General features: G+C 39.0%; 1 protein-coding gene across 2 annotated transcripts in view; it reads right to left on the reverse strand.

Annotated features, from left to right (window-relative positions):
* The window catches only part of PREX1 (phosphatidylinositol-3,4,5-trisphosphate dependent Rac exchange factor 1), a 172406-nt gene that overhangs the window by 36739 nt on the left and 108520 nt on the right, over positions 1–27147 (reverse strand). For both annotated transcript variants that reach the window (XM_040575794.1, XM_040575795.1), the window contains exons 10-16: positions 24381–24528; positions 20795–20895; positions 17056–17159; positions 16297–16346; positions 11950–12025; positions 7119–7191; positions 5635–5777 (exon numbers count right to left, since the gene is read on the reverse strand). In XM_040575794.1, the coding sequence (XP_040431728.1) occupies positions 5635–5777; positions 7119–7191; positions 11950–12025; positions 16297–16346; positions 17056–17159; positions 20795–20895; positions 24381–24528 (695 nt within the window). The remainder of the gene's footprint in view (positions 1–5634; positions 5778–7118; positions 7192–11949; positions 12026–16296; positions 16347–17055; positions 17160–20794; positions 20896–24380; positions 24529–27147) is intronic.

Consider the following 27147-nt stretch of genomic DNA (forward strand, 5'->3'; position numbering starts at 1 on the left):
CAGATGATGTTCTGATTAAATGACAGATAGGAGAGTAAAAAATACATCTGCCATTCTTGGATATTCCTAACGAAACATTTGCAGAAACAATGCTATTTAAGCATGTTTAATACAAGGACAGCTTACGAAATTGGGTATACCACCAGTTAGATTTTTAGTATTGCAAGTGTAATGGGTTTCAACCCAACCAAACATGTACTTCTACCACTTCACAATTTGGATTAAATAGAAAATTTCTAGGATAGCTTTCCCATCCAATTCTCATTTTACATTTGAAGAAATGTTCAGTTTCATTTCTTGGACTTTGAAAGCACATGCAAAAAAAGATATTTAAAAATGTGAAGGCTTTGATTTGCAAAACTTAAGAAGCCATCAGCTACACAAATTTACATGATTGTTTGGGTGCAGCTACCATTACCAGGCATGAAAATCTGTTATATACTGTCATTTTTAATAACCTCTCTTGCTCTGTTCATTAGTACTGCAAAATGTAGTGTTTGAAATCAAAGAACCAAAATACATTTAAGAATCCCCAAGTGCATCATCACTAGGAACTTCATCACCATGTTGTAAAGGAAGAAATCTCACATTCTGTATAGCGATGTTTCTGTAGTGGGAACACTCTCTTATGAAAAGGTAAACTATGGAAAATATTCAATATGCAATACTTGGAGAGGGCTATGATTCATTCTCTATTATAAAATAGTAATACCTCGCAATTCCCCATCTGAACACCATTTATCCCTGAGGAGCCCAAACCAATTAGCTAACTTGCCATCTACAAGAATTATTTCCATGCCCCCGAAATCCAATCAGTTCTTTTGAACATAAGGAAGCAGCTGTTTAATCTTGAAGAACAACCATATTAAAAAATGAAACCATATGAGACATAAGCATGTTTAATCAAAACCAGAGGACAAATGTAGTCAGAACCTATTCAAAGAGAATTTTGGCAGAGATGGGGAGGAAGAGTGGGGAGAAGAAAAGGTGTGAAAAGAATGGTCTATTACACCTGTATCTGTTACATACACAAAGCATTTTGGGTATGTGGGTCATGGTGCCAATGTGGTACCTCTTCACTGCTCCCCTTTCCTGTACTCCTGTACAAGGAGGATCATGGAGTCAGAAAATGCCTGGGGCGTGACACTTTAATGTACAAGGTATAGTGTCTGGTTTATCCACTACACTTGCTGAACCCTCCCACTGCATACACACAAAGGGCCTTGGGCCAGGCACCAAGATTCTTCCTTCAGTGAAGGAGGTGAAGGATCAAATTCTCTCTTGGCAGCCTCCCCAAGCTGCTCTTACTGTTCAGGAAGAGGCTAAATAGAGAGAAGCAGGAACTCTCAGCCTAAAGAACCTCTTGAGGACATCAGCAGCAGAAGAGGCAGCATAGCAGATGGCCCATCATTTCCCAAACCGGGGTCCAGGACATACATCCTTCTCTCCTGGCTTTCACAGCTCTCCAGCATAAACCCCTCTGTTGGACACTCTTCAACAGTTTGATTTGATTAAGAATTTCATAAGGAGCAGTGATTTATGAGGTGATGTCAAGTCTGAATGCTTCACAAAACTGCTGAAGTCCCTGTGGCCCTCAGCAGCCTTGGTTTGAACAGACTTACTTTCCTACCTCCTCACCTCCCAGGTTGCTCCAGTCTACCCAGACTTTCAAAAGTCCAGTGCTCTGGGGCACTAGAACAAAATTTATTTTCAATGAGAAGCTCCAGAACCTAGGCCAGCCCTACTGCTAGTATCTTTAAAAGTATCTTTTGTCACATATAGATGTTATATAGACAACATATAGATGTTATATGTACAAAACATCTCCAAGTTCCTTCTGGTTTATGATCTTTGAAATTGAACGGTGAAACTGAACTGAAATTGGACTGTTCATTCTGAACAGTGAAAGATTTACAGCCTAAAGGATACTTTTCAGAGTTCACTGGAATATTTAGTACCCAAATCCACTAAAAGCCCTTATCTGGCCACATTCATCTAGTTGATGGATGCCTCTTGTCACTGACTTGCCAGCCTGCCTCCTTGGGAGATCAGAAATCCCCAGAGGATGGGCTGTCATTAGTGGCCCTGTTCCCAGGGGTGTTTTAAATCAATAATTTGAATACACCTTCGTACGCTAGTGTAATGAAGAGCAAAGGAGGAGTGCAATTCTTGCTGTCCTTGCTGAAATATTGCAGAATTAGGTCACTTTATATTAGCACAAGCACAAAGATAGTTCTCCCAAAATCATTAAACATGAGAGAGATTTTTATTATGGAGCAAGTATGGCTTTGAGTAATACCAATTACTATTATTTATTTGTGATTGGAATGAGAACTGTGTTCTATAGTTGTATAAGAATTTTAAGGTGAATGCTATGTTTCTTGGATTGGCTGATTTAAAACTGAAAAGACATGAATTCATATGATAATTCTACTTAGTATCTAAAACTTGAGGTCTGAAGTACTGAATTAGAAAGATGTTTTCATCTTCAAAGCTGGTTCTAGACGTAAGGGTAGCAGGGAAGCCCTGCAGATAGATGAGATTTAGCATCCTCATTTTCAGATGGTAAACTGAGGCAAGGAGAGACTTGAGGTCTTGCTCAGGTCACACAGTGAGTTCAAGCGTGAAGTTAAACTAAAACCCAGGTAGCTCTGACTTCTGTGCTCAACGCATTGGCTTTGACTGAATACACCACAGTACTCAGGCACCTGCATGAGCTGAATTGCAGGACATGCCCCAGCCTGGGCTGAGAACTGCAGTGAGACTGCAACTACTCCTGCAGCTACTGTGACACACTGCTGGCAAGTAAGTAAAACATACTGGGTGCCCTGGAAGAATGTATGAGGTATTACGGGTCTGGAAAGTTGAGGTTTAGGCTTAAAGTCCAGATCTCCAATCCAGCGTGACAGGTTTCAGAATGCTATAGAAAACGTACACAGGCATCATCATCAGGAATCGGTTGACATGCTTTTCTTGTGAGATCGGATAAATAATACACTAGGGTCTTCTGGAGATTCTAGCAATGTCTGTGTAATAATCTTCTTAGGCAACTTCAAGGACAGCCCACCTATACAGGCAACTATCCTTGCCTGATATTAAGCTCCAAGTTAGCAGCTTTAATTTGTGCTTGGGCTAAGAAGTTACTAGCATACTGCAGTTACCAAGTCACAATGTTTGGAATCAATCCAAAATCTCTTCAACTATGCAAAGAATGTTGTATATTTTTTCAGTGTATCAAGATTTATTGCCTTCAATAGGAAAAATTGCACAAACGAATATTAAACGTTGCTTGAAGTGCATTTTTTTCAAACTAAAAGCACTTTTTTTCTTTGGTATTTCCAACAATATATTGGTCAAAGCTTTTGTTTGTTGTCTTCTGTTTTCAAGGGCAAGCTCGACTGTGATAGAGCAAACTTAGATGAATGGGTGGGATTTGTCACACTAACCAACAAGGATTTCATGGAAGAGAAGCATGTGTCAAAAGCCAGTGCTGAGGAAATTCCATTAAACTTTCTATGGTGGGCTTGGGGGAAGGGAAAAATCAATGCCCTGTCATGTGAAGAGGCAGCAGTGATGTTCCACAGGCAGCAAAACCTCAAGATTCCAGCTGCTCATAATTGCTAAACACGCAATGAAATACAAGTCAGGCACAAATGTTTCTGTGTATAAATGTAATGCGTTTCCTGTGCCACTATTTGTGGGATGTGCTTCTTAAGCATTCAGGGGGCTGCTAATTTATTTGTGCAAATGAATGCAGTTCAGACCTTTAGCATGGCTACTACTTATTTCAAAAAAAAGCTGTTCCCTCTGAGTGGTAGATTTCTTACTCAGCGCGTGCAGTTCATTTCAGATTGGTTACTTTTTGAGACAGGACTGTATTTGGACAGGTTGACTGATGCACTTCAGAACTACAATAATAGTAATGTTAAAAATATTCCTGCTGTAAATATTTAAGTTTTTTAAAAAAAGGAGTGACTTAAAGGACCAATTAGGGATTACAGTTAATCACTAGTAAATAGTTTGTGTGTGGAAGATTTGCAGTTTGCTGAAGAGGCTTCAGTTTGTTCTGCCCCTTTAGTGAATACTAATAAACAATTACGTTACATTAAAACAGAATCAACTTTAAATCCCTCTTTTCAGGGCTACCATACTATTGCTGGGTTTTGGCATTTTCTTTTTAACAGAAAACCTTGAACTGCTAGAAAAAAGTGGAATAAGCATTCTATTCTTATAGAATGCTTCATGCTATCTTATCCTGATGAAGAAGAAAATTAAAAATACCTAAACAATGACAGTTCCCATCAATTTGAACGAAACTGATCTCTGAGTGCTTTGCAAATCATGGAAAGAAAAAAAAAAGCACAAGTGTAGCACCTTTTAACCGCTTCCCTTTATCCAACGGTTCTCCAGGAGGGTAATCATATTACCACGACACTCCTGTCTCTGGCACTGGATTCATAGAGGAACAATTCTGAGGTCCCATGGTGCTTTAAGTATTACTTCTGGCCATTGAGACAAACACAGATTGGTCTCCTGGGAGACAAGGCAATAGTGAGACAGTGAAGTTTGTGTGAACCACAGGGAAAATTTTCCCATGTTATGGACCTCTGGATCTTTTCCAGCAATTCCGCTTTTGTAGTTTCTGACCCAAGCTTTTATCCTGCTCCTGCATTCTGTTGGTGCTCATAGGGAGAAAAAGATGGGCCTGGAGTCACTGGCAGGAAACAAGGATCTCAAAACAAAGAGTACATGCAATCCAGCTACCAAGTCCAAAGCAGCATTAGAATAATCCCAGTGCAGTAAGGACTGTGGTGGCGTTTGGTGAGGTGGGAATCTGGAGATAACAGTAGTGTTGCAAAAAAATGAACAGATTTTTTTAAAAACTGGTTTCTGTAAACAAAATAAGGCTGCTACTTGATCCAGTAATGCAGGGCATATTCACATCACTCAATGATGTCTTGAAATCTCTGTATTTTGATCAGTCACTTCACTCTCATCTGAATCTACTGTCTATATAAAGGTATTTAAACTGTGTTTGACCTTGATGGCAGACATCTCCCAAGATTGTAGTGCCCACTACTTCCTCTTCCACCACACCAACCCTGTGGTACATACTCAGCGAACTCAGAGACATTTGCTGCCTGTTAAGACAACATCCAGCTGCCAGCTCAATTCCAGACTGCCTTTCTCAAGGGCTTCATGGGAAAAGAAAGGGATTGGGCTGTAAACTGGATGAAATAGTCTTATCTCTGAGCCTTCTCTTTTCATAAGACCTGTCAGAAGTAGGCAGAAACTTACTTGCATTTGCACACGTGTTTGTAAGCTGTACACCAAATCTTCCAAGTAGTGCAGTATGCCTGGTCACATGCTTGAGAAGGGGGCCTGCACCTTACACATCCCTTGCTTCTAAAATAAGCTGTGTAGTCTGCCCAGCTAGAAAAGTTGGAGCTCCAAAAACTGGGGCTCTTGAGCTATTTTGCTGTAGAATTAGTATTTTTACCGTTAAGGCAAGTCTAGCTACACGTGTAATTCTAATTTTTATTCTACTCTATCATAATTTTCCTTCACATTCTCTAGCCTGAAACAATACCAGTTTCATAGAAAGGTAAAGGTTTGCATTAACACATTTCTTACCAGAAGACGCTTTCCCAGGATGTTTTCCACAAGCTTGAAGTCATTACGTAACTGTTTGCTCTTGGAACTGGTTCCTTCCATCTCTTCATCAGCATAAAAGCGGAAATATAAGGATTCATCCTTAAATTCACTTTTCTCCAGGACTGGAAACAATATGCATGAAACACATACATGCATTTGCACAGAGAAAGAAAGAGAAAAACAAAAAATAAAGTTAAAGGAAATCTTAAATATTTCACTTGACTTTACAGAGCAAAGACCAGATGCATCCCCGTCAGTCAGCTATTAAGCTCTATATTTTTTAAGCTACTACTGTATTTTAGGGCCATGCTTTTCTTTACAGTACATAGTAGCTCATGATATGTTGTTTGACCTCCTTGTCAAGTAGACTGCATATAAAACGCACAAGATACCCTTGGAAGAAAGATGCTACACAATATCTTGTGCTCCTCTCCCATATCAAAAAGAATATAGTAAAAATACAAAAGGAAGAAAGAGAGGTAAAATGGCAGTTTAAAGGTAAGGCATATGGCTGAACAGGCTAAGACTTTTCAACCTAAAAAGGATTGGAGAGGGAAATAAGATCTACAAAATTCTGGAAGGCGTGATAAAGTTCTTTAATGCATTTTCAAATACCAGACTTGGGGCTGCAAAATAAAAGCAGCAAGTGACAATTTTGAAACTTGAAAACTACTTCTTTGTTTACCATGTACTTATGCTGAGGAACTCCTTGCCACAGGGTGCTGTGAATACCAATGTTTACATGGGCTCAAAAGAGATCAAATTCTTTAAAGCAAATCAATTTTTTTTACATTCTTATCAAACACTAAGCAAATTTTCTACTAGTTACTTAAAATAATCTGCTCTCAAAAACACTGTTTTTGCAAGTGTTATTTATGATGTGAACTGGATGATTCATTGCACAAATGCTGTTACACTCTGGGTACTTTGTATGTGCTACTTGATACTGATACAGATGTAGTTTGTTTACTTCCCCAGTTCAGAAGCAGCGTCACTGACGATGGATGATGTCTCACTTGGCAATTTGGCACTTCAGATTTAGAAGCTTCAGAGGTTCAGCTTCAAGGACTGTACTTGCTGACTTGCTGTCCAAGCAGCAGGAACTAGGCAATTTTACTTTGCACCTGACGTTTCTTGGGTGACATTTCAGTACAGTACTTTGTGCATTGGTCTGATGGCTTTGAAAGAGATGCAGTGAAAAAATATTCCCCTTCTAGCTTGTCTAATCACCGCAGGGCCCATCATAACCACTAGCAAGGGGATTCACTTAGGAAGGTACTGGGTTCAGACATTTTGTGTAAGCTCAAAGGCTGCTTTTTGGATGGATCTGCTGGGATGCCTGCAGCTGTTTGTATGTCAGCATATATGGCACAGTATATAGAAAAGGGATTTTCAGACACTGTCAGCTAATATGACTGCAGAGCTGCTTTAATTGGCTGTGGGAAGGGGTGCTGATGCATTACCATGATGCATGAAGCCGTTATTGCAGAGTCCGACACCCAGCGCGACAGCTTCCTCGCGAGTCTGACAGTCTCCCTAGAAACAGAATAAATGTTACACCTCAGACAACTTCCTAAACTAAATTAATTCCCCTCCCCACCACATGGCTCGTGGCTTTGCAATTAGCAGGGTGCTCTTTGTAGGGAGGGAACAATAGAACGCAATTAATATAGCTACCCCCACCTTGCCCAAATCCCATTCATTCTTATATATAGCATCTTTCCCCTCTGACAGGAACTAGGAGGACAAAGACCAGAACTCTGGAAAGCAGTTGTTTAACCTACAAAGGAGTATAATATTATCTTAATGTAAAGACTTTTTACTTGCAATCACAGTGTCAGACTTCGGGGCCCATTAGCCACAGATGACAAAACTCAGACAGAGAGGTTAAGAGATCTTATCTATACTCAAAACCCAAGGAAAACAAACAAACGAACAAACCAAACCAAACCAAACCAACAAAACAAAACTGTGTAAACCCAGTGCATTGTATATGAACTCCAAAGGTCATACTGGTTAAACCTGCAGTAGCACTCTCCTTCCTCACCCAGCAGACTGACAAAGGATTCAGTTGCTCACTAACTGGCAGCCTTCAGCATAGTATTTCAAAATAGGTACCAAAGGTGACTTACAAATTTACAAATATATCTGAAAAAACAGCATTAAATTTTGCGTCTACAGTTCAGCTAAATAGCTAAATACAAAACATACTCAGTTTTCTCTATGCATCTACTAACTTGCAGCCACAAGTGAATACTGCAAAAATGCTGATTGTATTTTTAGAGAAACAATTTCTGAATAGTGCAGATAAAAATCAGGAGGAACTATTGGCCTTACCCAGATAAAAAACATTTTTAACATTGGTCATGGGCTGTAATGCAAGACTGTCTGCTTCCCAGTTCCCTAAGGGACACAAAAGAACCCAGGATCTCCCGTCTTGCTAAGAGCAGCTGCTCAGCTCATTCCAGCAGGTAGGGGGGATCTGCTGCTTTGCAAAGGGACTATTTTTGCATCATACTTCCAGTTATAGTAAACTGGAAGCTGTATCCAAGAGAAATATTACAGCTTCTTTTTTCCCCTCCCATCTGGAGAACAAGCTACCCTGAAGCTCTAGCAGCAATGGCAGAGCAGTACACTGACTTTGTTTGAAACAAACCAACTTGCAGATTGAGAGCCAGTGGAACATCAATGTATGCTTCACATCCAACTAAATAGAGCGGTAGCTATGTGCCAGGCAAATGCTGGCAAAGAACACCACTATGGTGTAAAGATAGTACTTAAACACAGGATCAGTTCTTGTGACTCAGATGCATTACTAGCTTTTGATGAACAGACCTTCTGAGAGCACGAAAAAGCCATGACATTTACAAATCAAGAAGTAAATAATGTTGTCTTGGTAGGAAGAAGACTGAGGCCATTCTGAAGGAGCTGCGTGATTATGTAATCACACAAGGAGAGCCAAGCAAAGGGCTTTAATAAACCTGAAGTTTAACTTTCACTATAAACTAATTTCAATCTCTGTAGGTCTTTTCTCATTTTCAACATCCTGCCATGCGACAATCCTCAGTACTCATTTTGTGTTAATTTATGGGATAAATGGGTAGTTTATTTTACAGAGGCTGGGACTTAAAAATCTAATTTAGTCCTTCAACTGTAAATAAACTGAAGAAAAATGCCTTCTACTATTATTTTTTTAACCTTTAGGAATCCGCTTTTGTTTTAGGCAACAAGATCTGTATAGGAAGGCTCTAGAACTTCTACTACTTCTACTACATCAGGCTACTCCTGATGATGATAGCTTGGCCTCAAATCACTCCCCTAGCAAAACAGCCTTCTCTAATTAGAAAAGGTAACTAAAAATAGATTATGTCAGCTCATCTGTAAGTCCTTCTAAATGTTATGTAGTGATTTGTCCAAATACAATGAAAGCAGTAACAAAAACCTTAAGGAAAAAGAACCACCTAAAAGTAGCAATCTTGACAGAATGAGTCTCAGAAATTTTTTTCATACGGAAATTGCACGTGAAACTAAATGCACTAGTTTTGACATAGTAATTAAGGTTTATTCAAATGCAATCACTGAATTCACATCAGCAGAATTACAGAAACAGTTTACAGACAGAGAAGAATCACGCGCAGTAGACGTTATTATTACTACTATTGCTACTGCCACCATTAGTTTATTACTTCATGTTGTCTAGTTCTGGTGGCAATATGATGTCTAAAGTCCTAATCATGGATGATGGCTGGTTGTTTTGAGATGTATAAGATCAGCGATGAAGATGGTCTGTGTCCCAAATTGTTTACAGCTACATGTAGGAGAAAGGAAAGCAGATAAACACAGATGTGTCAAAAGAAAAAACAAACCACTTTTAAATATTTCGTTAATATCATGGAAAAGGAGAGTTTTAAGATTATGAGTGTATCAGGTTTGCAGACAATTATCAAATGTTTCTTCTCAATCAGAAGAGGTGCTCGCTCCTTTCAAGTGGCAAAATGCAGAGGTGCAGTATGTGCTGCAATGGTAAGAAGGAGTGGAAGGATGGGAAGACGAGAGAATGACAGGAGCAAGAGGCCTAAAGGATCTATCTTACCAGTAGGTTTCTACTTCACATTTTTCCCTTTACATTCATTCTATCTTTCATAAATTGCCATTTGAAGTTTCTGAGACTCAGGACTGGGGATCAACTAGCAATGTTTTGTCACAGACTATTTCTGGAGGTCTGGATGTAAATCTTTGGGCAGATGAGAAAAGCACTGTTTTAGTGATAGTGCCTTTTAGTGAACCCTCAGTTGCACATGAGATTCTGTGATCTACAAGTGCTCTCATGTTTATGTGAGGTCTGTGTTCATCTTTGTTCTCAGTCTACTGGCAGTGGGAGAAAGATTAGGTTGCAAAATAAAGCCAAGAGGCTGCAGAATCAATGAAACAATGAGATCCTTCCCTTCAAGAATTGCTTCTAAGCACCTGAAATACAGTTGACTCAATTTCGATTAAAAAAAAGTTCCTACTATTTTACAGTGTTCAGTCTTATGAATATTTGCAAAGGTCAAGGAAATGAAAAACAGCTTTCTTATTAGGAAAGGCTCCTCCTGGCATTTACAGTCTAAATTGCAAACAGAAATGAGAGGGGACTATCTTTGAAGACAATCATCTCTATCCCACCTAATCTAACACAACAACAAGCCACACTGTTTTTGTGCACCATTTCTAAACTTAAATCATGATGCAAATTGATTGTCAGAAGAAGAAATAAATGTCCCAGCATTTTTGTGTAACAGGTAGTTATCAAATCAGACAATATCAACAATATTTTCAAGAACAGATTCCTAATGTTAAACTGACAAGCAGATATTTGAGCAGTTAAGTAAATGCACTGCTTTGAAAAATGCTGAACATTCAATAGCTCCTACTAAAACCTATTGTTAGCTGGTATGGCCAAAGTATGAATGGTTGCTAGAAAACGATTCAACCTGGTATGAAAACTTCAAGCAAATTGCCTTGAAAGTTACTGTTTTTAAGGATCTACCAGCAAAGATTGATTTAGCTACAAAGACTGAAATTCATCTAAGTTGCAGGCAGTGATTTAAATATTTAACAGTGTTCCCCTTTAACGGAGCACAGAAGAATTTTCCTTCATCAATGCATCTGTGTACATGTATGCATGCACATGTACACTATATAAATTACATCATCTTCTGTATCTCCATTTCTGGTTTTAGTACAATCTGGTTCAATCTTAATGTAAAGTTCAACAAACAGGAGAACAGCCAGATTAACCTACCAGAAGGAAGAATAATGGGGAAGGTAATGAGCTACATTTTTCCAGACCAAGAGCTGCTCTTATACATCACTCTTTGAGTCTTTCTACTGCCTATGGCACTACGATTAGCTATTATAATGGTGAGATTAGCCTGATTACATCTCTCTTCTTTGGCCAAAGCAGACTTTTTTTCCTCAGCTTTCCATGAAAAGACCCTGTTAAATTACAAGTAACTGATACAACAATTTCAGTAATAATATGCTTGCTCTCTTCCAGGCTCTTAATAGGAAAGCAATCAACTACTCCTTTCTCACTCAGTTATTTGGCACAGAATAACCTTAAATCATAGCAATCTTATTAATGTAGAAGGATGTCAAGTGCAATTGCAGGAAACATCTCTGAAGGACAACATACCTGATAGTTAAGAGGTCTGATTCTAACTCAAACTATCTTTCTTTTATGTCATTTTGTCAGTACTGGACTTGATGTGACTGTGAATCTGACCATCATTTAAGACAAAGCCAGAATGTGCAGTAGACTCTATGGTGGTGAGCAACAGGATACCCTCTCCTTTTAGACTGCTTTAGACTAACAAAGCTAAATTTTTAACTCCCCAGTCTACAGGCTCTTCTCTGTAATTACACGGTAAATATTGGGCAACTCCAACTTCTAAAGACAGTGATTCAGATTTTATTCATTCTTCAGTTGTATCACACCAACACTAGATTGTACCAGATGAACATTGCTTTGAACATCTTCAGAAAAAATCGCAAGAAATTGAAAAGATCTCCAAGAACATCCAGTTCACCACTCCTTGGGCTAACATAATACTTCCCTTCTCTTTATGCTGCCAAGTAACAAGTTTCTCCAAATAAAAAATAACAGAAAGCAAATGATTGAAAGTTCAAAGACATTGAATATGTTAAATTATGTTGTAATGTTCTTTAGATAAATGCATTTTATTTACTTTTAAATGAAACTGAAAAAATAAGCTACTTGTCAAAGACAGCAATATCTTAAAAATTTCTTACCTGTGCAATAAGCCAATCCACTAGTTTACTTGCAGGGATTACTGATTTGTAGGTCTTCAGGTGATAGTCACGATCCCTAATTAAGAAAGAGAATTTGGGGAAAATCAGGACAAAAGGTAAATATTTCTTTACCCTCTAAACCTAAATATACTATTACAATCCACTGTTGAGAAGTTGAGGAAAGAATTATAGATGGAAAAAACTATGAGACTCCCAGCCACAAATAAATAAGACATGCAATAGGAAGCAGATACCTTCCTTTCTTTAGAAGCATGGAGTTTTTAAACTTTTCTAAAAACTTGAGTTAAGAAGATATTTGAAATCAATACAGAGCAGTAATATTTTAAATTTCTCTTGATGTTTTTTCAAGCCATCTTCAATGAGTTCATATTCCTGCCAGGACATTCTTTCCACAAACACACTGAGCTTCTTCTTTAACTCAGGTTAGTATATTGCCACTATCGCGCCTGTTGAAAATCGCATTCTTCTAGCAGGAAGTCATATTGTTTCCATCCTAACTGCATCTGTACCCAGTTTACATTTACTGGGTCTGTGCCAGGCCCGTCTGTTAGGTTAAAGAGTTCTGCTTTTTCAGTGTTTACCCACCAACATATTCATAGGCAGTCGCCCTGCATATTCCGTCTGTGACCCCTTTTGCTAGGCTCCCTGAATTAAGGACCTTTTAGCCGACTCTGTCAAGAGAGATTCTCATGATTCTCTGCACCTGTTTGGATTTTACTTCCTTGAGCAAAATGCCCGAGCAGCCAGATACAAATAGAGTAGAGTGTTCCTCTGTGGCATTACCTAATTTCAACCACTGCAAATAAAACAGAAGTGTTGCGTTTAGATCTTGTAACAAAAGTTTTACCATCTCACACTCAGCCCTTGTAGAGAGCAGCACTAGTCCTGAAATCAGGCAATGAAACCTTATTGTAAGTTGCTGCATTTTGCAGTTTCCTTCCATTCATCTCCTCAGAGCCATGGAAATAGCTGATGTTTTTAGTCTTTCATAAAATACTTCTGAAGAATTTTGATACAAATATAAGAGTAGTGTGTGGCTCAGAACATTGGGCTCTAACACCTTTCTCCTCCAGGTCACTGAACTGAATCCAGCTCGTGAGGGAGTGAAAAGATCTTTCCATTTTAAGGCTGTTTATTGGCTGACGTGAAAAAGGTTTGGTGGTCTTGATCCAGTTCCTAGTTCCACATCACAAAAGCCTCTACCACAATTAATTTGCATTAATTGGCTCTCTCTTTTTAAGATCCTCAGTAGAGAGGCCAAATCCTGAATGGGCCATGGAGAATTAACTCCTCTCTCACCCTCAGAGGTGGTCCTTCCATTTCAAGCCTGAGGTCCACTGGCATGACTGTGCAAGGAAACTTTCACAGCCACTGTGACTGTTTTACAGTCTGGATATATCTGTAACGGCATCTTGAGAGAAGACCTTAGTCTTTTGTTCTGTCAGATTGACCTCCTTCATCAGCACCACACCATCTAATACTTCCTTCTTTTCTAAAAATCTAAAATCAAAGCACCATCTAAACTTCGTACTACCTATGTTTCCCTTTCACTAATCATCTACAGATAAAAATATGCTGTGACTTTCTTTTGTAATTAAATGCAGCAGAAAAGCAGAATGCAGGGTGTGAGAAATTAGAAAGGGAAACAGAACTTTCAAAACTTGGAAAAAAAAATGACAGCATTTCCAGAAATATATCCTCAGAACAAAAGCTTTCCTCATAGTGCTTAGACATATTTTTCACCTTGTCTTCCAGTAATGTGCTAAGCCCAGCACAAAACTGTGGGAGTTTTCTGGGCAGTCTTCCCCTCTTACACTCTTATCTTGAGAAAATGTGCTTTTGAAATGTCAGAACAATAAAGGAAAGCATTAAAATATTGAGTACTAATGAGTAGGGGTTTCCAGATTGTGAGAAGCAACTCCCTATGTTTTAATAGAGATGCTGGCATAGAGCTTTGAATAAACTGGCATTAGGATCTTGGTCCGAGGCCAGTTTTTCACTGCTTGTTCTTAAATGCTTATCCAGGATGAATATTTCAACGTTAGTTCACTGACTTTTCCCTCATTTCAATTTAGCCTGAACAAGAGAGGAATACGTATCACAGAATGTCATCCAGAACCAGGATCTGCAGGTGAACAGTCAAATATAGAAGTGGGAACCATTGAAATTTTGGCAGAACATTGCTGCCTCACAGAAACTAGAGAAATATAATGTTCCCCACAGGCTGTATGTCATCTACACACTGAAATATTGTCCATCAAACATGTAAACAGGGAGCAAGTTTTCCTGCCCTCACAAATTGCCCTAAAGTAGATCAGAGACATATTCAGAACCTCTTCTATATCTAACATTCTTTATGTATCATCCCTCAAAGTAGCATGCTTTTTTGCAAGTGGGGTACAATACCTTGTCCGCAAAGTACATTAATGTCAGACTCTGCTTAAAAAAACATAAAGACAAAAGTTGCATACATTCTCTCAAGCCACAAGGGAGGACAACTAAGCAAAAACATATTCCATGGCTGTCCACAAAATAATTGAATGGTGAACTTTGATTCCTCCAGATTCTCTTGGCACTTGCATCAGCCACTACAAGCAGTTTTCCTGATTTTCTAGAAGGAACGTTGCACTATGAAAAGATCTTTCCCACCCTGTTAGCGTGATTGCAGGCATCAGCAGTCTGAAGATTCCAAATATAGCAGTGGTCCAAAGGCAGAGCACAAAGTCAAAGGGTTTGCACAAATAACTTTTGGCAAAAAGCTACCTCCTGAAACGTTAGGCTTGTCAGAGGCAAAAAGATATGAACAGAAGACATGAAAAGATGTCTAACAAGGAAATAAAGGAAGGGTGAGTAGGAAAGCAAATGGCTGGAAGAAGAGCCCAAACATACTGAAAATGTTCAGTCTGTCCTGAAGGATCCTAAAAATTCTGAGTGTGTGCAATTTTTCACTGGTCACACACAGTTTAGTTACATGCTGCTACATGTACAATACAGATTACTCCTGATATAAGAAGATTCTCCAGCTGAGATTTATTACAAAAGCAGCACATTGATAAAACACCACAAGACAGGCCTATGGTAGTAATTTTCTCTTTGCTGATTCCCTAAAGCTTAAGACTACATCCCTCTCACTTTGCGGGTAACCTGAGGCCAGAGACATTTCTTCAGGTTTGCTTACCGTTATTCCTAATTTGCATGTGAATTACCATCTTAAGGAGTGAAATGTGTGTGTGTGTGCAAATACACATACATCCATATACATCACTACTTTGTCTACCAGGGCTGCATCACACTTTCCTGCTCTCGTTACCCTTCAGGCTGACTGAAATCTATACTATTGTAGAATGGCTATTCTGGCAAAAACAAAAACAAACAACAACAACAACAAAAAACAATTTATGATTGATATGGCTTATGAACTGTAACTATCTTTTCAGCTGCTCAACTCAGGGACAAGAGGGAAGCTGTGCTGAATTTGGGAATTCTTCCTCATCCATTTTTTCCATGTAAAAATGAAATTCTCTTCAGTAAAAATGCCCAATTCTCAGTCATAGGCGCCTAAACAGAACACCTGAATGGTTCAAGGTGGGTTCCATTACAGGCCAGAACTGTTCATCTGATGTCATAGTAAGGCAACGATGATTGCAAATCATCTCCTGTGGGCTGGGAGGGTTAACTACCTGCAAGTAACTGTAATAAATAACAAAATAAAATAATGTAATAAAAGAATAGAGGTAAGTTCCCTCTATTCTTTAGAATTCATTTATATAAAGCCAAGTTCTGAAGACTCCATTCAAGATTTTCATTTTTTTTTCATATTACAATTTCATGTTTTATTTCACTTTTGATTGGTTGTTGTTTGTTTAGGGCACTTTGAATGAAAGCATCCTAGCATCACGTTGGCATCTGCTCACATCACTTCAGCATCTGTTTACATTTTCTATAACCAAATAATACATCATCTACACTACACAATCTGCCCTGAATCAATAGTCACTCATTAATCACACCTACTTTATCTCACAGAAAATGCCAGAGTAAACAAATAAACTTGTGGCATGCTAATAGCTCTCGTGAACTGAAAGAGGAAGCACATGCCAGGAAGAATGCAACGCCAGCCTTTCACTCTCCCAAAATCCAGTTCAAACATCCTCCAACACAAGTCCAACTACAGTGCTGAATTGTGGAGATAGGAGGAAAGTAAAAGAGCCACAAAAGTGTTTATTACAGTTCATAATGAGAAAGAAGCAAGATTTAAATAGCAGCATGTTGTCCCTTTAACAAAGCCAGATACTGTATGTGAGGGGATCACGAAGGTGAACTTACTTTACCACTGGAGTATACAGGCAGTGTAGTCTGCAGTAGAGCCTCACGCCCTGAAGAAGGAAAAATAGACAATATTATCAGTTTTTTCTTTGTCCAAAAAATGCTGTTTAGCTACAGCTAGCAAAACCTGGACACTGATGTCTCTACCCAGCCAGAATTATCTATTGATTAACTGTTTTCCAAAACAAATCCTTTATCCTCTGTTAAACAATTCTTATTTCCCTTCCTCCAGAAACTGAAAAATACACTTTTATCTCTAATCAAATCCATTCCAACATTTTCTCCATTAATCCTTCCTAGCAATTAACCCATGAACTGATGTCCATAAGAAGAAATCCAATTTATTAAATAATATATGGGCATATATGGGTCAGCAGAACTCATTTGACATACACTTATCGGGAGCAGCAGTTAAATATTGATGTCTTCTATCTCCCTGAACCATAATGCCTACATTTTCAACAGACATTCTGCATTATGGCCTACCATTTTTTTCAGACCCTCTTTTTTTTTTTTTTTTTTTACTATATTAGGATTTTAAAAAGCAGTCTTGGGTGCAGTCACAAGTGTACTGTTATTTATGGCTAAGCTCTGCTTCCTCTCTCTAGACTGAATGTCTCTTATGGCATTAGTATGGAGAGCTGAATACAACAAAGGTAAACAGCATTAGGGATCTCCTATCCAACAGTTCACCAGCATTTAGAGGCAGACGAAACTCATTTGAGGGTTCTTATACAAATCACAAGAATGGTAACAAACCTTGGACATGATGTCTTCCAATTCACTTCTTGGCTTATACGTTCCATCATCATAGCGAAATCTGTACATCACCTGCTCATTCTTAAACTGGTGCTTATCTGAAACTAAAACATCAGCATGATAATTAAAATCAGTCTTTTCTCCCCTGCTATGTTGTTCATAGGCCAGCTGGTACTTTTGTACCTAGAGATTAACTGGTATCAGTCCCTTTCTGAAGAGAAGACTCAACTTTTCATATCTCTCCTTGTGGATTTATATGCTTCTGTGCACTTCTGAATAGTTTCACTAACAAAAGCAGTTTCCTATAATACCATGGCTCCAGTAAAGTTGAAATTTCTTCCCTTTGCATCAGATTCAATTTATGTAAAGCTTTGGAAATGACCCTAGTGAAGGCAATTGAGGTTGTCTGATTTTTTTTGTTGAGTTTTGAATAAAGTGCCTGCAAATTCCCACAACAGTTATCACAGCAGTAAAGCCATTTCTGCAGCTGCCTGAAGTTCTGCACTTCCAAAAGCAGGGAGTATTCTGGTGGGAGAAATTACAGCTGTTAGAAGTATTCTTCTACCAATGTCCTTGTATTTAGTACCGAGTTCCTTCTAAAAATTAAATAGCACTTTGAAAGACTGCTTTTTCAACCAGAATAGCTATTCTACAGTAGACTAGCTTAAAATTCATTGGGTCATGCTATGTACTAACAGGCTATAAAGACAAGCACACAGAAGACATTGCAGTGTGATAAGCAACCATTTCAAAAGGAGCATTGGCTGAAATCAGAAGGGTTAAAAAAACATAGCCAGTTTCAAACAGTTTTATCCAATGGACCAAATCAGAAGAGGGTTGAAGTCCATATCCAATTGGACATAGGTTTATCCTGGCTCCATTCTAAGGTAAACTATTTCTAAAGTGAAAACCTCATAGTGGAGATAGTAATTTGTGGTAGAAACTATTTGTTTCACTGATTAATAAATAAGTGAAAACTGTAAGGTTCCAAAGAATATTCGAATTCAAAATAAGCAATAAAGTATCTTCCAGATTTTACAATACCCTGTGTAGAAATGCCATTGTTCACAACTTAACTTAATGGAGACCAGTTACAACTACGTAAAGAAGGGGGAGATCTAGAGAACAGTAACCCAAGCAGAGAGCAGATGAAGGTAGGGTACCTTAGTCACAATTATCTTTTCTGCCTATGCCAATGGAACAAAACCGTGGCTACACCTTTGTGCTGGAGCACCCTTTACCATTTTGGATGCAGTATTTCACAGCATAGGCATAGTGTTTGATGAACTGAGAGACAATATGGATTTATACTATTTAAGGTGCACCTTAGACTGAGTTCGATTAACCTGAGTCAAGGGATTGCACTGGGTTAGACCAACTCAGAAGTACCAGGATTCAGTTTGAGACTTAGTCTGCCCCTTGCAGAGTGGGTAGAGCGATTGCTTAGAAGGCAAAAACCAGAAATTCCGAAGACACACCGGTCTGTGAATATGTCATGAAGATTCCTACTTGTGATATTTTTCAGAGTAAAACAAGATTTGCTGGATCAGGTGCATATACTTTTCTATATGTTGAATCTCTAGCCTGTGTTAGCTATTGACTTCTTAGAGAGTCTGTCTGCTCTGGATTTTGTGTTCTGAAACCCATTGAGAACCAGGTCTGCAGAAAGTGTCTTTTGGTCTTTTGTGGCCAGCACACAGTAGATGAGGCTCTGATCACTTGTACTGTCTGTGGCAGGTACCAGAACTTGCACATCAGCAGTCCCAGATAAAAAAGACAGAATAAAAGGAGATAGAGGAAATGGAGTGATAAAATGCACAGAGCTCAGCACTCTGCCACTCAGCAATCTTCTATGGCCCTGCTTCTCAGGCAGGCTGAAAGATCAGCAGTTTTCACCTGACAGTAATGTTATGCCAAGTGAAATCAAAAGATAAAAGATATTGCTTAATATAGAGGAGGGGTAAGGGCTTCATGATGGTGCTTAAGTTTTAAGTTCTTGATACATGAGGAGACACAGAATGGGAAACTTTCTCTTATAATGATTTATCGAGATTTCAAGGGGTATTTCCTTAACTAAATGCAGCATTGCAAATACTTTCTAATGTCTAGCAATAACTCTCATTATGGACAGTAACATCAGGACCTCCAAGTAAAGGTAACATTAAAACCAATCAGATGTGCCTTGCTCAGTGTGTTTGAATGAGGGAAGCAGTGGATATAACAGCACAACTTCCTCTGAGCTGTAAATTTGTGTTTAGATAAAGAGGACACTGCCGAAAGGGTCAGAGTATGAAGTTGCAGCAGGGTAAACACTCATGAAATAGCAAGTCTCAGGAGAGCTTTTTGCACTGACGGTGCAACTGTACACATTCAGAATTTAGGCAAGTAAGGGTGTGAGTGCAAAAGAGTAGCATTCATTCAAAGGGGGATTCCTACGCATTGAAGCCAGAGCGTTCCAGTTCTCCAGAGCCAGAGTTAGGGCCAAGTACTTAAAAGCATTCAATGCTTGTGACCTCGTGCATATAAAATCTCAGTTGAATGTGACATGATAGGCTTCTCCCTACATATTTTTGCAAAAAAATTATTTTGTTACCTAAGTAAGCATCAAATTCCTTCCAGTCTTTGGCCTTTCAAAGTCTGAATGTGCCAGAAAGTATGTCTAGGTAACTGGGAGTAAAAGTGTACGCGTATGAAGGATTATCATGCTGCTAATATTAGATTTCTCTGTGTTAATTAAAAGAAGATAATAGACATTATTTCTTAACAGTGTTGTTGTCACCTGAAAGATGAGTTTATGGAGATGTGATACCAAGAGATTAAAGCAATACCAGCCTAATTAAATGGTTCCCCTATTTAAATTGGTTTCCAAGAGATTGTATGGAAATACAGACCATTGGTGATTTGAGACCTATATGCCTTATCCCTTTGAAGTACATTTTGCAGCTAAACTCATCTGAAAATTGAAATTGGGACATTTGCTGCTTAAATAAAATATGAACGTGTTGCTCTGTCTGCATACTGAAACGTGAAAATAGCAGGAAAGAGCAGGAGATACCTGAAGTTAAAGGACATAATCTGGAGAAAGTCCTTGTTTAGTAGAAAGGCAGATGGCACAGAAAAGTTTCAAACAAGTGTCCTGTGCTACCCACCGCTACATGACTTCAAGGTCATCTGCTGGGTACGATGAAGAAATATAATGCATTGCTATGTTAAAGAGAGAGACTTTTGCAAAATGAGCTGAAAATAACAAATCCCACAGAAACCTTCCATCATCTCTTCTCTCTCAGACAAGCAGTCTCATTAGAAAGAACGACCCAGCATCTGGAGCCCCTCACTCCTTTTTACCTGTGCTCCATTCTAAGAGAGTACTGCTGAACTTCTATTTGTATTGTTGATGTCCCACATGGAAAGCTGTATTAATGATCACTAAAGATTTTCAACCACACAAAACATAAATGAATGTATACCTGATATAGTCTGTGTACACGACAACAAAGATATTGCAGAGAAATCAAGCAACTGCAGGCATAAATGCTTTTAGGATACCCAGTGAGTCTTGTTTTCATGACATAAATTTGCCCACTGCCATTAATCCCAAAAGTCACTAACAACTGAGCATTTGATGGGTATAGTACAGAAAAGCATTCGAACATCATATGAACAGCTGCAGTCAGTTTTCCACCCTCATTTCCAAGGCATTATTGAAATCTGGCATCTCTTTATGGCATGGAGCACTCACCATGATGAATAATTCCATTTTCCAACAGTGCCTGTCCCAGGTTGACCCCTTCCTCAGGTTTGCTTATCTCCCCAATCTCTGTGAGCCACGATACAAACTCACTGCAAAGGAAAGCAGAACAGAAACAATTGTCTTTTTCTCTATGAATATAAGCAGACAAATATCTGCAAGCCCCCAGCCAACCACAGGTGACACCGTCCTTGAAGCATGTGTGAAAACTGTTGTGAGGAGTGATTACTCTTCTGTGCGGCTCAATTTCGTACATTTCTGGCAGAAATGTTCTGCAGAATATCCAGATCTCCTGTTCATGACTTTTCCCAACACTCCCCTTAGGTCATCATAATTAACAGACGCACAAAAGGAAAGAAGACCTTGATGAATCTATAAAGCTGCTGCTGATCCTTACTTTATGCAGACATCTGAAGGGGAGCAGGAAAGCAAGATTAACTAATGACCTTAAAAACCTTATGCACAGAAGAGAAAACAGCTACTTCAATCCAAGCTATCTATCCAAGCAGAGTTCATGGTCTGACTTCATTACATACGCTCACCTTTCTTCACTGGCCCTGATTCTTTTCCCCCTCAGTGTTGTAAGTGTGTTGGCTTTAAATGGAATCACAATAAGCCTTAGGACAGAAGATTCAAACTCACTGAATTCAAGCACAGAACAGCACAAGTCCCCCTAACAGGTTAATTTAAGGCCATTTCCTGGAGCTGCTGCTGGTGAGATACATAAATGATGCTTCTAATTTACAGACAAAAGGTGCTAGGTCTGTCTGCATAAGCAGCATGAAATAAAACCTCTCTCTGGTGAGGGGCAGAGTTGCACACATGGGCAGAATAGAAGCCAGAAATGGATAAATATGTAGGATGTTACTCAATTAGAAACAGTAAGTACAGAAAAATGGACATTGCAATTACTGTCAAAGCCCTAGGGGGATCAGAGTTGTTTGCCAGGTTAATTATTAATTACACTAGAAATGTGTTAAATTCATAAAAAAAGAACAAAAGCAATATAAAAAGTAGCACAACATATGGGAAATCTGAGTTTAATAAACCACTTGGGTGCTTGCCAATCTGCAGAGGATTGCTGCTTATCAAAACCAGCATCCATGCCTCCAACTGTGGGCTCTAAATGAAGTATTTTTAGTCTCTTCATGTTTATCAGAACTGACTCATCTAAGCTGTAGGTAGTATTTACATCTTGCCTTTAGAATAACAGCAACAACAACTTCAATAACAAAAACTTCGGTTTGCTGAGGGGCTACTCTGTAACTGTCATAATGTAGAAAAAGCAGCAGAATCTATTCAGCTGTGTGAGGGGAATCCCATGGAAACCAGCAGATTTTAGTAAAACTCCTAAAGCCAGACTACTGTAGTGATGAGTCAGGCCCTGTATCTCAGAAGGAAAGCTCATTCTCAATTTCTCAGTGATTCTGAACTGTTTCTCAAAGCTTTTAGAAGCTGAAACACAGAGTATAAACTGCAGAAGGAGAAGAATAGTCCTCCACATCAATTACTGGGAATACAAGACATACACCCTGTGGAGTGCCCCATCCCAGACCTGCTGGCCACTGATCATAATCACGTTAGGTGCCCAGGCTGATGCCCAGTCGCTGTACATTTTCCATCAAGTGCAATAGGTCTATGACAGTTTATAGCACTTAAACAACTGCCCTAAACTGCAGCAGAACATTGCTGACCTTTTAGCTTTCCTGCGTCATTCATTTGGACCTGTGTCCCTGGAGCTTATTGGGATTCTAAATGTAAGGCAGTCATCTTAAAGTTTGAAATTGAGCGCTGGAAAAACAAAAGAACCGGATGTACTCTCACAGCTCTGACATTTCAGCACTATGGGATGGTTTTCTTAAAAGCTACTTTAAGACTTCCGTGGTATTTGATTCATAAGCAAAATCAATCATCATTTGCTCCAAAAGTTTTATAAACACTGTAAAGTGTGTGATCCAGAAATATTCAGGGGTGGGTTTTTTTTGGCATATGCTAGACTTGCTAAAAAAGCATCAACTCACAAAGTGAATGGCAAAACTTGATTTGTTTCCTCATCTTGTTCTAAGCAGTTCTCAGTATAACTGAGAGCATCCCCACTTCTCATACTGCCATGCTGAGTTCTCGGCTAGCGTGCCAGTCAAGACACTATTCCCAGCTCTTCCCCTGAAAGTAAGGGACTGAGAACAGCAAGGTTTCTACTCAGGAAATACAACGGAAAATCCAGCCGATCCAGGGTTGCGCAATATGATCAGATATGTCTGAAATCTCCTCCTGAGGTTAACAGATCCTCTCTATCACAAGCTCAGTACAGGTGAAGGCTTTGCAATCTATTTGGTGCAGTGCTGAAAAGAAGCATGGCAAGCAGATCATTTACATATATTGGCTTCAACTCCCAGACTGCAGACTGTATCACCGTTCACATGCCTCAACGCCAGTACACCCAAATAGTGGTTAGGAAAAAGGATTTGCAGACTAGTGCCATAAACAGCCTTATAAATAAACACGTGATATTTCTAAGGTTGTTAGAAGTAGTTCATGCCTTTTTTTTCCACTACAACCACATTTTATTTCTTGAATTATTAGATGCTATCTAATATCCAAAGGCCAAGAGAAAAATTACTTTTGCGGCCTTAGTGTTACTCTCAGCTGCATTTACCAGAAAACCACTAAGTACATCCCAGCACACTCCTTAGTTTCTCCCTTAGGCAGGAATATCTGAAAAAAATGAATAGGTCACAGCCAAAAAGCATTGTTCAGGGGAAGCCCCAGGAATGATATGAAAAGTCTGTGAGTCATGACTGCATTGCACTGACTGAGTTGCACTCAACTGAGTTGCCCAGGACTGCATTAACAAGCAACTTAAAAGACATCAGCAGAGGTGGGTTTTTTTTGTTTGTTTGTTTTGTTTTGTTTTTAATGGCGGAGGCTGGAAAATTAGCCAAAATAATGCTTTTGTCAGAGATCGGGATACCTGTAGGCACCTCAGCCTGGCCAAATCTCCACAAGAGGTTTTGATATAGCAATATTACCAGCCTATGCTATTAGACTATCTTCTGTCATGCTGAAAGCCAACACATCATTTCGGCACCCTGTAAACAAGGAGTGCTGCCTGCAAAATGCCATTACAGAGACCACAGGGAAGGAAGGGCAATTAATGGATAACCTTTTGTTTTTGTCTGCTGCACTGGCAAACAGGATATTCAGTCCTGAGAGCAGGACAGTTCTGCTGGATTTAAACATTATTTGGTCAGCATCTACTTGCATACAAGAGAGGATACAGGTTAGGCCACTAACAGCCCAGAGCTTGTGGGAGTTAAGGTATTTTTTCTTACCACTCCTTTGGCGGATTTGAAACAGCTGTTATGTGTTACTGTACAATAGAAGAAGCTGTCACTGTACAGCGTAAAATAGAAATTGGTGATTAATTTTAATAAAAATTGTAATGGGGGTTAGGCCTTTTCAATTAAGCTCCATCAAAGCACATCTAATCTGACCTCACAATGCCATTCGCAGAAAATTCAGAGTCCGCTCTTTTAATTGCTATCAAAAAGGGCTTTTCAATTCAAATGCCACTTACTTGCCAAGAAAGCACTTGGGAACAGTACTTAATTTTCTTCTCCTGTCTTTGATAAGGTTCACTTTCTTGCTCATCATCATTTGGTACAGCTTTTCTCCCTTCTCTGCAATCATGACGTATGCATCCCTCTCCATTCCCAGTTTCAAACCTGGAATACAAAGCAGGAATTCCTTCAGACCCTTAGCATTAGAAAAAAGTGGTTCCTCAAAGTCAAAAGCTGAGGCCAAGCAGACAGTGATAGAAACACAAAAATGAAGAGGTTTATTTTCCAAATAAAAGGGAAACTGGATCACGTATTGATCTGAGTGCAAAGCTGTCATTGGTGCGTGTAGCACCTCAGAGAGGTTCACAGCTTTTCTTCCCAATTTTTAAAAGTAGCTTTAAACTTACGGGCCCATCACAGCACAAAAGTAGAACGGTTTACAGAACATGGAGAAGTTCCAAATAAAGAGAGAGAAAACATATACCTTTTGAAACTGAATTCCTGTTGCAATTTCACTTTTGACCCTGAAATAACTGCCTTCATAAGGCTTGTTCAAGGCACCTCTATGCTTGACAGAGCAGATGACTTTTTGAGTGTTCTATTACTTGAAGCCAAAAATACAAAACTGCTGACATCAAATTCACATCCTCAAATAAATCAAAGGTAGATGGGAACATTATTTTCTCATCCTTTCTTAATTAGCCTATTTACTAATACCCCTAGGCTAAAATTCAGTTTGAAAATCCTATTATCCAGTCATTGAAAGAAATACTGAATGATTTAAGGAATGATAGATAGTTGGATACAGAGAAAATTTCACCTCCACTTTGTATGAGTTACCACATAGCACGTGTTAACTTTCAAAGTGGTACAGTCGGGAGGAAGATCTCTGAAAAGAATAGCTTTCTATGTTGCAATAACTGTCCTCATAACTCACATTTTCTGACATTCTTTAAATTTGTCAAAAAAGCCTGGAAATTGAGTTTTGCCTAGAAATAAAGTGCAAATTGCTGTAAGAGGACAGCACATCAAAAAAGTTGCTTTGCTGCAGAGAACACTTTGTCTCTTCTAGCCTGAACTAACTATTTTGCTTTCTGGCTCTGGTTTTCTACAACCTTTCCTAGGCATATATGTGCATGTATGTAAATTATGGATTAGATTTAGATAGTCTAGTGCAGGTCCAAAATTGAATCAGACTCAGCTGGGGACCTGAAACTGCACGTTTGAACTTTTCAGAGAGAAAAGCCTAGATCTAAGCCTCTTGAGTTTCAAACAAGTGCTCTGAATGCGTTTATGCTCGTGCTTTTTTTTTTTTTTTTTCACTCCTCTTTCCTGTATCTCACCAAAAAATTGCCTGACATGCAGAGTGTTGAAAATACAAATCTCTAAGTGCATTACAATAACTAACCGACAGAGCAGGAAGCAAGACTCGGCAGACATTTGTTCTCCTAATCATGTTTCTGAATCATGACCAGGACTCTTGTGAATACAGGCAGCACAAATTCACTTGCAGACCTAGGGAACTCTGGAGTCCGAAACAGAGCCCCAGAATTTGGGCATCTCTAAGATCAATTTGAAGTCTGAATTGGCCGTGGATTTACTTGCCTAACTTTTACAGAGATTGACATTAGGTAGAGTTTAAGTGATCGGTGTGAGGCTAGAAAATGAAAACTGTATATTCGTTGGGAATAGCAGGTCACCCTAACTGCATTTACATTCTGTTGCTTTGTGGTAAGATACTGAACGTGTCAAATTAACAAATGAACAGTCTTCTGTGTCACATCAGAGCTGCTTTCTAGCTTTCTCAAAGTGCTTAATGCATTTGTTTTAGAGGCTTGACATGAATGTTCCAGGAATTAGCCTTGTGCAACACTCTGTCTTTCAAATACAGCATTTCTTGCATGTGTCTGATATGTGGCTACAGGTTTTGGCTCTGCAAATCACCTGGTTTATTGCTGTTATTCTTCCATCATCTTCCCCTAATGATTTGATCCAATTCAGTGCAAATGCTGACACATGTAGCTGAGGCTAATTTGCAACATGAACTTGTGATAGAAAACAGCCTGTGTAACAGTACACTTCTCATGCTGGTCTTACATCACCAAATTCCCCAGGCTCTGATGTAAATGGCAGGCTGAAAAGCACATTCTACCCAACTCATCCTACAGAATTGGAAATCCCACCAAACCTTCTAATCCAAACACAGATAGCTCTATGACTTCTCAATTACTGGGATCCAAAGGAGATTTTCCAATAAAGTCTGGAATGTCTGCCAGAATATCCATGCTTATCCATGCTCCTGTCATCAGCTGCCACATCATAAAGCCACATGACAAAAAACGTCAGAAAAAAACACTTGGAGTAGCCAACACTGCATGGAAAACTTTGACAAACTTTCTGTTAAGGAACAATTCCTTTCCCTTCCTGATATTTCAGTCACCTAACTGTATTCTCAAGCTCCCTGCTAGTATTTGGTTTGTTTTCCTAGTTCAGTCTTTTTACTTCTTATCGAAATTCTCTCTCCTCACACATTTTACTTGAGGCATAGGAAATTCCACAGAGTGCTAGTGACCTCATAAAGAAAAAACTCACTCTGAAATGAAGACTCACTGGATCTTTTGGAGATATGATTTAGCACTCTGAGGGTAAAACTAAGAGCCAAGAAATGTATTTTATTTAAAACATGCAGAACTGCAGCATTGATCAATGAGTACGGATCAGCAGCTCAGAATGTTAAAACATTTCCTTTAAAAAAATCAAAACTGATTCTCTCTGTTGCATCAA

The sequence above is a fragment of the Cygnus olor genome, chromosome 16 (assembly GCF_009769625.2).
Source record: "Cygnus olor isolate bCygOlo1 chromosome 16, bCygOlo1.pri.v2, whole genome shotgun sequence".
Taxonomy (NCBI): domain Eukaryota; kingdom Metazoa; phylum Chordata; class Aves; order Anseriformes; family Anatidae; genus Cygnus; species Cygnus olor.